General features: G+C 37.0%; 1 protein-coding gene across 1 annotated transcript in view; it reads left to right on the forward strand.

Moving 5' to 3' along the window:
* Positions 1 to 11,853: 11,853 nt before the first annotated feature.
* LOC126195683 (putative neural-cadherin 2) overlaps positions 11,854 to 12,880 on the forward strand; it is a 72,024-nt gene continuing 70,997 nt past the window's right edge. The window contains exons 1-2 of the mRNA XM_049934311.1: positions 11,854 to 11,858; positions 11,890 to 12,067. Coding sequence (XP_049790268.1) covers positions 11,854 to 11,858; positions 11,890 to 12,067 — 183 coding nt within the window. The remainder of the gene's footprint in view (positions 11,859 to 11,889; positions 12,068 to 12,880) is intronic.

The following is a 12,880-nucleotide window of genomic DNA, read 5'->3' on the forward strand; positions in this document are numbered from 1 at the left end:
TTTTTCAATGGAACAAGTTGCCTGGTTAAGGGGAAATTACCCGTACTTGGAGAACACCTGACTTTAAACAGCCCTCTGCAGGTTGGTGGCATTTACTGGGATGAAACATCACAGGAAACATTTAAATGGAATGCAAGTCCAAATGCTGTTGGCTTCACAGGATGTATAAGGAATCTTTATTACAATGGACAGGTAAGTTTTTGGCAGAAAATATTCTGACACTATAGTTTTTACATTCACATCAAATACTATTTTAGACTAATATGTACATTTTAATTCATGGAAAACATGCTTTCCAGACTTATTTTGTTGTCTGTACTGCAACATTACTGCTGAAGTAGCGAAGACATTTACAATGTCACAACTGTTAGAGCAACATCATCATCTTGTATTCATGTAAAAACTCAAGAACTCTCTCATTGGTATTTATTGTTTCACATTCATTGAAATTTGGTGAAACCATTAGTGGGTACATGCAATTCATCCTTATCATGTGGTGTCTTCCCTCAGCAAGTGAAAATGGCAACAGTAATACCCCTATACAAAATGGTGATCATCAATGTATGGGTAACTATAGGCATGTGTCTCTATTGTCAGAGTTTTCAAAAATTATTGAAAAAGTGTTCCTTTCAAAACTAACTACATTCTTCGACAAGAATAATATTATTTCTGGATGTCAACATGGCTTCAGACCAGAGTAATCAATTGAAACAACAACTTTCAATCTGATAAACCATGTCTTACATCAGTGGACAACCATGGAAATATCTCAGGTTTATTCTTGGATCTAACAAAAGCTTTTGATGTGATTAATCATTCTGCACTCCTGAGGAAGCTCAAACGGTATGGTTAAGAGGTGTGCCAAATAATTGGATTAAATCATATTTGGAATATCGCTCTCAAGTAACTGAAATTAAGTACATGGAAGGAAATGAACTCCAGGTACACCTTTAAGAACCATGTGGACTCAGTCATGGTGTTCCACAGGACTCCAGTTTAGGCCCCTTTCTTTTTTTGGTGTACATTAATGATTTCCCATCACACATTAGGGATTCTGAACCAGTACTGTTTACAGATGACACCAGTGTATTGACTGAAGGGAATAAAGAAGAAAATCTTACTGCATCTGCAAAAGATATTACAAAAGAGTGTCTGAATGGTTTACCAGAAACAGGCTAATAGTTAATCCCCAAAAAACAGTAGTTAAGAATTTCCACACTGATCAAAATAAAGATGCGGCACAACCCGTAATATGTATAGATAACCAGAACATTAGTGCTGCCATTGAAACTAAATTTCTTGGGATTCAAACCCACCAAAATCTTAAATGGTGCACTCATATCACATCCCTAAATTCAAAACTAGCAAAAATGAGCTATGTAGTAAGAATTATTTGTAACAATACTAGTGCAGAAATAGTTAGGGGTGTATACTTTGCTCATGTACATTCAATACTGAAGCACGGTATTATTTTCTGTGGAAATGTACACCAGGCCATAACAGTTTTCAGGAAACAAAAGGCAATTGTAAGAATAATGAAACAAGTGAGCAGCAGAAAACCATGCATACCTTTCTTTAAAGATCTAAAGATCCTACCCCTTCCCTGTATTTATATATTGGAAGTAGTCATGCATGTCAAAAAAAGCATACTGAGTAAAGAAAACCTTTTTCCTCAAAACAAAAGTGTCCATGATTACAGTACCAGATCAGATAGTGACATACATGTTAATCATTGCATCACCACATTATGCCAAAAAGGTGTATATCATGCAGGAATAAAACTTTACAACAGATTACCAAGACATATAAAATCTCTTCCTGACTACAGAGCTTCTAAAAAGTCTGTGACAGCCTACCTTCTGAAAAACTGCTACTCAAGAAAAAATGTAATTTGTATCTTTAATTGTAGAAATAAGTTACAAATATACAATATTTTAAAAATATTTGTAATTATTAACTGTATAGATCCAGTTTGTTATAAAAATTTAAATAATGTATGTTTGACATTTGTAAAACCAATAGCTAAAAAGGTTTTCTTTCCAATATCCTATGTACAATATATGTACTGAAAAAGAGGTTTATATGGACAAATAAATAAATAAATAAATAAATAAAAAGATGAAAATGTTAGATATAGTCTACTGACCTAAAATGGAACCCAATCAGATTACAACCTTTCTTTCCCCCTAAGAGCACAGTCTTTGCTGCCTAGATAGAGCATTTTCCTCATGTCTCTGAAGTAGATGAAACGCTTCACCTCTGTGTTTATAAACTTGAAATATTGCCTACTTATAAGACTCAGTAACAAAATTACATCACAATTGTAAAATGTGATACCACTGGTTTGTATCTGCATCAAATGTAATTAGGTATAATTTGGAATGTTGAGCTCCTAGCAATACATGATTAGAGCTTATCAGGGCTTTGATCATTTATCAGCATGCTCCAAAATGGGAGACATCTCACCCAAAATGCTTCCCACACTACTAAAGTTGTATTCCATTGCCCACCCAGCCTACACAACATCTAAGTCCATGTCTTTTCCATTCCCACTCCCATCCCCTTGTCACAGGGATCATATCCCTGTGGAAGACCAGGTGAAAGATCTGCCCATACTACTCATCAAGCACTTCCTGCTCTGGTCCTGTCACAGGATTGTCCTAGACCACCGGAAAAAGTAAGGTCGCCTGTGAAAGCAGCCAAGTCATATACCAACTCTTCAGCAATCACTGCACAGCTTTTTATGTTGGTATGACAACCAACCAACTGTCCACTAGTATGAAGGGCCACCACCAAACTGTGGCCAAGAGAAAAGTTGACCACCCAGTGGCACAACATGCAGCTCAGCACAACATGCTTCTTTTCATGTGGTGTGAGAGAGGAACCTTCCTTTCACTTTGCCAAGATTTAAAAAGGCAAGTGGAATCACACTCTTTGCTCAGCATGCTGAATGTCTTACTAGGAGCTTTGCTGATACACATTATCCCAAAAACCCAATCTGGGAACAGATTTCCATGACATACTCACAAAATCATGATCGAAGACACAAAATTTGAAAGTACAGTGACAGCACAGCAGAGTAAATGTAAAAAAATCATTTGGGATCATCTAAGTGTATGATGCAAAGGTAAAGTTTCATGTCCATTAAATTTTGTCACTGCAATTTGTGTCCAATTTTCTTCCTTAAATGTTCCAATTTTTTCCTAACTTTTTAAGATGTCCCACTTTTTTAATAAAAATAAAATGAACACTCTCATATAAATGCATTAGAATGTGAAATGAGAGTTCTTTTATACATTAAATATAAAGGACAAATAATATTTTCAAAAATTAATTTATTTTATCAAAAGCGAATAATCAGTGGGCATAATTTGAAACTGTAGTCATATTGTCAAAAGATACTTTGATAAATGACTGATGTATATCCAGGGTTATTGAGTTACATAGTATTACTAGTGGACATCACTGAAAATGATGTTTTTTGACAATATGAACAGTTCGCAGAAGAAGAAGAAGAAGAAGAAGAAGAAGAAAAAGTCAAACCCAACAGAGGGAACGATAGTAAACTACCTCAAATAACATAGCACCTTACGGTATGTGTACTCCTCACTGGAAATCAGTTAGATTAATCAATGACTCCAGGACAAATGTTTTTAAGGATAGCTTACAACATATGAAATGGGATGTAATTTGTAGTGAACCAAATGCTAATATAAAATTTAATCTATTCCATGATAAATTTACATAATTTTTGAACATAAGCTAATCAGGAAGGACATTAAACAGCCATGCAAAAAACCATGGTCACTAGAGGGATTAAAATATCTTGTTAAAAGAAAATGGAGATGTATCTTTTGGCAAGAACAAGTAGGGATCCTGCAGTAGCTTCACACTACAAAATTACTAAGAAAAATTAATAAAAAAATCAAGGCACATGCACATAATGTCAGAAATCAGTATTTCCAACAACTGACTTAAGGCTACATGGAATGTAGTGAAACAAAAGGAAGGACATCCAGCCACAGAACAAGACAACATTGCTATTAAACTGAATGGGAGGGCTATAAACGATGAGTCACAGGTTGCAAAAGCATTTAATAACCATTTCTTAAATACAGTAGAAAGCATAAGGACAAGCAGATCATCCACACCTACATGGATACTCTGAAAATCACACTTAAGTGCCTGGCAGAGTGTTCATTGAATCACCTTCACAATAATTCTGTATTATTCCAATCTCAAACAGTGCACAGAAAAAAATGAACACCTGTACCTTTCTGTGTGAGCTCTGATATTCCTTATTTTATTATGATCATTTATCCCTATGTAGGTCAGCATCAACAAAATATTTTTGCATTTCAAGGAGAAAGTTGGTGACTGAAATGTTGTGAGGAGATGCCACTGCTACGAGAAACACCTTTGTTTTAATTATGTCCACCCCAAATGTCAGTGACGCACTCTTCCCTATTTCACAGTATTGCAAAACATTTAAACTTTCTCAATTTACTCTGTTAATCCTAACTGGTAAGGACCCCAGACCATGCAGTATTCCAAAAGAGGGTGGACAAGTATAATGCAAACAGTCTCCTTAGCAGGCCTGTTACATTTTCTAAGTCTCCTGCCAAAAAACGCAGTCTTTGGTTCGCCTTCCCCACAGCATTTTCTGTGTGTTCTTTCCAATTTCAGTTGTTTATAATTGTAATTCCTAGGTATTCAGTTGAATTTATGGCCTTTGTATTTGAGTGATTTATCATGTAACTGAAGTTTGATGGATTTCTTTAGCACTCATATGGATGACCTCGCACTTTTCATTATTTAGGGCCAATTGTCAATTTTCACACCATACAGACAGCTTTGTTAAATTGTTTTGCAATTTCCTTTGATCTTCTAATGACTTTGCTAGGTGATAAATGATAGCATCATCTGAAAACATCCTAACACAGTTGCTCAGGTTTTCTCCTAAATTGTTTATATAGATAACGAACAGCAGAGGGCTCACAACATTATCTTGGGAAACACTATAAATCACTTATGTTTAACTCGGTGACTTTCCATCAGTTACTACAAACTGTGACCTCTCTGACAGGAAATCATGAATCCAGTCACACAACTGAGACAATATTCCATAAGCACGCAATTTCGCTACAAGTCACTTGTGTTGTACTGTGTTAAAAGCCTTCTGGAAATCTAGAAATGCAGAATCAATTTCAAATTCCTTGTCAGTAGAACTCAACAGTTTTTTTGTGTAAAGAGCTGGTTGTGTTTCACAAAATCAAAGTTTTCTAAATTCATGTTGACTGTGTGTCAATAGACTGTTCTCTTCAAGGTAATTCATAATGTTCGAACACACTATATTTTCCAAAATCCTGTTGCATATCAAAATTAATGATATGGAACTGTAATTTAGTAGATTACTCCTACTACCTTTCTTGAATTTTGGCATGACTTGTGCAACTTTCCAGTCTTTGGATATGGATCTTTCATCGAGCAAGTAGTTGTATATGATTGTTAAGTATGGAGCTATTGCATCAGCATACTCGGAAAGGAACCTAATTAGTTTGCAGTCTGGATCAGAAGACTTGATTTTATTAAGTGATTTAAGTCGCTCCATGACTCTGACGATATCTACTTGCAAGCTACTTACGTCGGCAGTTGTTCTTGATTCAAGTTCTGGAATATTTAATTTATCTTCTTTGCTAAAGAAATATCAGAAAGCTGTGTTTTATAACTCTGCTTTGTCAGCAGTGTTGACATCAGTGTTTCCAGTGCTATCACACAGGAAGGCGTTAATTGTGTCTTGCCGCTAGGATACTTTACATACAACCAAAATCTCTTTGTATTTTCTGCCAGGTTTTGAGACAAAGTTTCATTGTGGAAACTATTACAAGCACCCCACATTGAAGTCTGCACTAAATCTTGAGCTTCTGTAAAAGATCAACTATCTTGGAGATTTTTCATTTGTTTCAATTTGGTATGGTTTTTTCATTACTTCTGCAACAGTGTTCTGACCTGTTTTGTGTTCCAAGGAGGATCAACTCCATCATTCATTAATTTATTTGGTATAAATCTCTCAATTTCTGTTGATACTATTTCTTTGAATTCAACTCACTTTCCATGTTCCCACGTAATAAGACAGTCTTATCTGAAATATATAATGCATCACTAACTCAAAGCATTTTTCCAGAGAGATTGAAATATGCCCTCTTTAAAAATGTGATTAGATAGATGTCAATAACTACCTATATATTTCACTGATTACATCATTCTCCAAAATTTTTGAAAAGATGATGTATTTTAGGATAGTATCTCACTGTAGTAACAGTCATATCCATAGCAAATCACAGTTTTGGGTTTCAGAAGGGTTGCTCTACTGAGAATGCCATTTACATATGCACTCACCAGATTTTACAAGCATTCAGTAATAAAATAGCTCCAGTTAGTATGCTCTGCAACCTCTCTGATACATTTGATTGTGTGAATCACAGTATCCTTCTGGATAAATTGATGTTTTATGAAACTGATGGTATAGCCAACCTGTGGATAATGTCACATCTAACCAAAAGAATGCAGAAATTTGTAGTTAGTAATTCGAGCAGGATAGTCACAGGACATAATTCTGCCTGGGAATAAATCACGTATGGGATTCCCCAAGGTTCAATCTTAGGTCCCACTACTGTTCCTCACATATGTAAAAGATCTTCCAGTTAGTATACAACAAGCAAAATTAGTTCTTTTTGCTGATGACACTAGTATTGTAATCTGTCAAAGCATGCGATCAGAAATAGAAGAAATGGTAAACAAGGTTTGTAAAAGTACCATTGACAGGTTTTCTGCGAATGGTTCGACCCTCAGTTTTAAAAAGGAAAGATATATGCAGTTCTTCATATTGAGAGGTACTATACCAATGATAAGTGTAACATGTGAAGAGGAAATAATAAATAGGTTGGAAACTTGAATATTCTTAGGATTAGTCCAGTTCGATGAGAATTTAAACTGGAAAACACATTTTTTGACCTCCTAAAACAACTTATTTCAGCCTTATTTGCACTTAGAATCATTGCAAATTGTGGAGAGAGACAAATCAATAAGTTGACATATTCTGAATATTTTCATTTAGTAATGTCATATGGAATAATGTCTTGAGGTAACTCATCTTTAAGAAACAATATCATGAAAAGAATAGTTCTTACTCCCCCTGTGGTGGATATGTTGACTCAGCATCTCCACTGTATTGTAGTAGCAAGTATCCTTTTCATAATATTGTTACAGTCCATCCTGGAATTTCCATTGTTTCATCTTTAAGAAAGAGAGTCTTCTTTGTACAAAAATGTTCTGTAAGAATAACATGTGGTGATGCCCTATGATCATCTTGTAGATGTCTGGTTAAGGAGTTGGACAATCTGATTACTACCTCACAATATATTTATTTCCTCATGAAATTTGTTGTAAATAATCCATTGCTGTTCAAAAGGAACAATTAGGCACATAATTACAATACCAGAACGAAACATTACATTCATTACCCCATATTGTGGTTGTCCTTAGCAAAAAAGCACAAAAAGAGGTGTGCAATGCTACAACAATAATTTTTTTTTATCACTTACTCAGCAATGTAAAATGTCTGATAGACAACAGAGTAAAATTTGCTAACAAACTGAGGAAGTTTCTCCTTGACAACTTCTTCTATTCCATAGAAGAATTTCTATTATTGTAATGTGTAAAAGGTGTTGAGTAGGAATAACTAACTCACATCTGTATAGATTTTTCCTTTTTATGAAAAAAAACTTGGAAGTGGTGTTCTGAATGTAACCATACATATAAATTAATTTTCACTGTGAATGTAAAATTACTCATTCAACATAATTATGATGTACCATGCAAACTGATCCATGGAACAAGTACCTAACTAGCGAAGCAATTTGACTTTACAACATGTGTAGGAAGGAACCTTAGGATATGTTCAGCAGATAAGAAAACTCTAATAAGAACACATTTGACACTATATTATCAGCTCTCTTCAAATTTGACCACTCTTCTTTTATATGTACTAATATTTTAACAGTTTTAACTTGTTATCTATTCCTTTTATCAATTATTTCTATATTATACTCCTAAGAAGCATATTTTGACATTATTTTTCATTAGCAGCAAAACTTGAAAAATTGTCATGGACAGTTCAAGGTATGAAGCAGTAGAGTACATGAGGTAAGAAATGTCTGTGACACATACAAACAATCAAATTACAACTATTCCATGCTCTGTTAAAGGGATTGTGAATGTAATTAAGTCACTAAAAATCGGGCAATCTCAAGGATTTGATAAAATTAATATGATAACTGAAAGTCCTGGATGGAATATAATGTATGTAATGGAAAAATAAAAGATGACATAGGCTTATAGCTTTGATGTGCTTACTCCGGCACAGGTAAAGGGGATGTACATGTTGCACACAGTGATGTGGAGTACTGAACTAGGAAGCAGCAGATATAACAGAGGAAGAGGAAGAATAAAGGAGAGAATGTTGTGTGTGTAGAATGAGTGAAGCGAGGGTAGTGGGGACAGAGGTTGAACTGGTTGTGGGACACGGACTAATGAAGATTGAGGTCAGGAGGATTGTGGCAGGTTCAGAGGATTGTGGCAGGTTCATAGAAGCTGTAGGATCCATATGGTACAGTTGTGAAGCAGCCGTTGAAGTAGAGTGTGATGCACACTGCATTGTGTACTTCCACTGGGCACTCAACTCTGTTCTTGGTCACAATTTCATGGCAGCTAATCATGCGAGTGGACAGCTAGTCAGTGGTCATGCCCACAATAAAAGACTCTGCAGAAGGTATAGCAGAGTTGGTGGTCCTGACACTGATAGAGCTGTGGGTAGGACTGTGTTAGAGTTGGAATGGGATGTAGAGCAGGGTGGGTACATAAGACAAGTTTTGCCTAAGTATCTTCCACAGGGCTATAACCTATGTCTCAAGTGTTTGAGTGAGGATGTAGCATAAGGCTGAACCATAATATTTTGGAGATTTCAAGGGAAGCATAATACCCCTTTTGTGAGAGGTGGGAAGGACTATGAATAGGATGTTCTTCATTTATGGGTAATTGCAGTCCTGGTGGTTTAGTTAGTCTAGTCAATGGGTGATGTGTTACCAGTGGGATGGAGGACTAGGAGCCTGAAAACTAGGTTTGGAGGGGTGGGGGGAGTTGTTACAGCAGTGACATTAAATACCAACATATGGACATGAAAACAACATATTTAAAAGTCAAATATTTTTTCAGGTTTTGACATGTGCTAAATTGATAATGGCTGCGTGGCTGAATAGCTGAAAATGCAATAGTGGATTTTATAAATAAACAGTTTTACATCAAAGGTGATTTTAATGTCATTTATAAAGTTTTATGTGACTGGATCTCACCTAAGAGAAGTGAATATGTAATGTTTGTTTCTTCTGTAAATAGCAATTTATTTTCTTGTAATACAATTGAATTGTCTCATGCCACCTGCACAATTATGTATTTAACAGGTATATGGTAGAAATACGGAATGAACCAATCAGTCAGCTAACAGTCTAATGTAACACTGGTATTTATTTTCTGTAGCAAATTTTCCATTCAATCATTTATTGCCCTTCTCCCTCAACATTCCTTGTTATTTCATGCATAAATCATGTACTTAACCACCTCTTTAAAGAAGAGATATACAGATTCGATGAACACTGAGGAATAATACTTCTTTGTCCGTCTGTACCATGATATTACACTGGTGAGCCAGAATATTATGACCATTCACCTACTATTGATATAACGCCACCCAGGCAATAGCAGCATCATCTGGTGAGGAATGACTGCTAGATAGACACACACACCATGTATGTAGTAACAGTCAGCATGCTGTCAGTGTGTTGACTGGGAAAGGTGCACAATCTTCCTGAGTTACACTGAGGCCAGATTGCAATGGCCCAGAGGCTCAACATGAGCATTTCAGAAACTACGTGACTTGTTAGATGTTGGAGGACTGCTGTGGTGTCTTCAACAGGTGGCAAAACCAAGATGAAACCATGCCCAGACATCTTGGGCTTGGGCAGCCACCCCTCATTACAGTTGTTGGATGTTGTAGGCTGATCAGGCTGGGAAAACAGGACAGGTGGCAAATTGTCATGGAATTAACATCAGACTTTAATAATGGGCAGAGTACAAGTGTGTCCGAACACACGGTGCACTGAACACACAGTGCACCGAACACTCCTCAGGATGGACCTCCGAAGCCAATAACCCTTGCATGTGCCAATGTTAACATCTACATCTACAACCATACTCCGCAAGCCACCTGATGGTGTGTGGCGGAGGGTACCCTGAGTACCTCTATTGGTTCTCTCTTCTATTCCTGTCTCGTATTGTTCATGGAAAGAAGGATTGTCGGTATGCTTCTGTGTGGGCTCTAATCTCTCTGATTTTATCCTCATGGTCTCTTCACGAGATATACATAGGAGGGAGCAATATACTGCTTGACTCTTCAGTGAAGGTATGTTCTTGAAACTTTAACAAAAGCCCGTACTGAGCTACTGAGCGTCTCTCCTGCAGAGTCCTCCACTGGCGTTTATCTATCATCTCCGTAATGCTTTTGTGATTACTAAATGATCCTATAACAAAGCACACTGCTCTCCATTGGATTTTCTCTATCAACCCTATCTGGTACGGATCCCACACTGCTGAGCAGTATTGAAGCGGTGGGTGAACAAGTGTACTGTAACCTACTTCCTACATCATGACATCAGCAACAGTGACTGAAATGGGCCCATGACCTTTGGCACTGGACATTGGCACAATGGCAGAACATTGTGTGGTCTGATGAATCCTGATACTGTCTTCACAATGCTGATGGGAGGACACGAATTCGTCGTCTTCCAGGGGAACAACTCCTTGACACCTGTACTGCATGATGCAGATAAGCTGGCGGCAGCTCCCTTATGCTCTGGGGAATATTCGCTTGGGCATCCATGGGTCCAGTGGAGCTTGTGCAAGGGACCATAATGGCCAAGGAGTATTGTACACTGGTTGCTGACCATGTGCACCCCTTCATGACCATCATGTTTCCTGATGGCAGCAGCATTTTTCAGCAAGATGATATGCTGCTTCACAAGGCCAGGAGTGTGGTGGGTGGTTCAAGGAACACAGTGAGGAGTTAAAATTGATGTGCTGGCCCTCCCAACACACCAGATTTGAAGCTGATCGAATATATCTGGGATATGATTGAACGTGGCATTAGAGGTTGTCACCCCTCCCCCCTCCCCCCTCTGGAGTCTATGGGATTTAGGTAACTTGTATGTGCTGGTGTGATGTCAACTCCCTCCAATGACCTACCAAGGCCTCATTGCTTCCATGACATGATGCGCTGCCACTGTTATTCATGCCAAAGCTGGACATACTGGCTGTTAGGTCAGTGGTCATAATGTCCTGGCTGATCAGTGTATGTCCACAACTAATAAAATAAAATTCAAAGGAAGTGCCTTTTGCACTCAGGTGTATGTTAAAAAGAATACAATTTGATGTTACAACACAGTTCCCTCTCGCTTTTGATTTTGCTATAGTATGTATTTGCTAAGCATATAGTGTAATGGTGTTCAATTGCAACATAACTTAATTATTATAACAATTTTAAAAATGTGTGTGACTCTTAAGTATACAAATTGTGTGAACAAATACTCCTGACTCTCACTGTTACCCACAGATTTTGGACTTGTCTGATGTACTGCTGTCATTGGGCACAGTAACTGGTTGTTCTCATACAAAGCCTGCATGCAGCAATCTGGACTGCTCTGGACATGGGACATGCCAAGCAGACCTTACAGCCAGAGAACCATGGTGTTGGTGTGATGCTGGGTGGAGGGGTCGAAGTTGCTCTTCACCAACACAACCTGTCACATTTCTACCTCACAGTTACGTCAAGTTTGCACTCTCATTTGAAATTGGGTACTTCACAACTTTTATCCAGCTCAGATTCAGGACAGAGGAAAAGGATGGTGAATTATTTGGTCTGTCTGATCAACAGTCTCTGGAGTATGCCATCCTTGAGGTTTGTCATTTACATAGTATTACAATCCCTGAATTAAAAATACAAATAATGTCACTTTCTGAGTAAAAAGACAAACCTTCAGTGGAGGGTACTATTGAGTAAACAAATGCAGGAATTTGGAATCACTCAAGGTAATGGATATTCGCATGTTAGTGTGACTTACATGATATCTTTTATTTGGTTACATTCGAACTGTATCAGATTGTTTTACATTTACATGCATGACAACTGCCAAAGCATCTGAATGTCTTGTCACATCCACCTCTTACAAAACCAGTTTTCTCAGTTTATTATTGGATCTTTAAAGTCTCCTCCACTGATAGCAGGATTGGAGAACCGTCAAAGCAAATGGAATCAAATAAAAATAAAACCAATCTGCTGGCCCTTCTTAAGATAAAGGTTGCTAAAGGACAAATTAATGGATTAATCACTGAGATCATGAATAGAAAAATGCGGAAAAAATTATGATTCATATTCCAGTAAATAAATTATGTGCGCAGACTCTTCAGTGTACCAGATTACAATTTACAAGCCTAACAGACAAGGCCATTCAAAACAAAATGTTATGTCAACTGAAAAGGAACTTACTAATGGTACATCACTGCAGAGGTGTTACAGCACTGTGGAAGACTTGATAAAGAAAGACTTAAGAGTTTAGGAGGATGTAGTTGATCACAAATTTATTGTGTAGAAATAGCTATTTACATACAGTAAAAACTGTATTAATATTTAAGTATTCTTTCAATTAATTGTGTACAGTTTAACTGGAATGAAGTTACCATAAATTTCTGAGATGCCTCCTCTACAGAATCA

Source organism: Schistocerca nitens, chromosome 7 (genome assembly GCF_023898315.1).
Source record: "Schistocerca nitens isolate TAMUIC-IGC-003100 chromosome 7, iqSchNite1.1, whole genome shotgun sequence".
NCBI classification, from domain to species: domain Eukaryota; kingdom Metazoa; phylum Arthropoda; class Insecta; order Orthoptera; family Acrididae; genus Schistocerca; species Schistocerca nitens.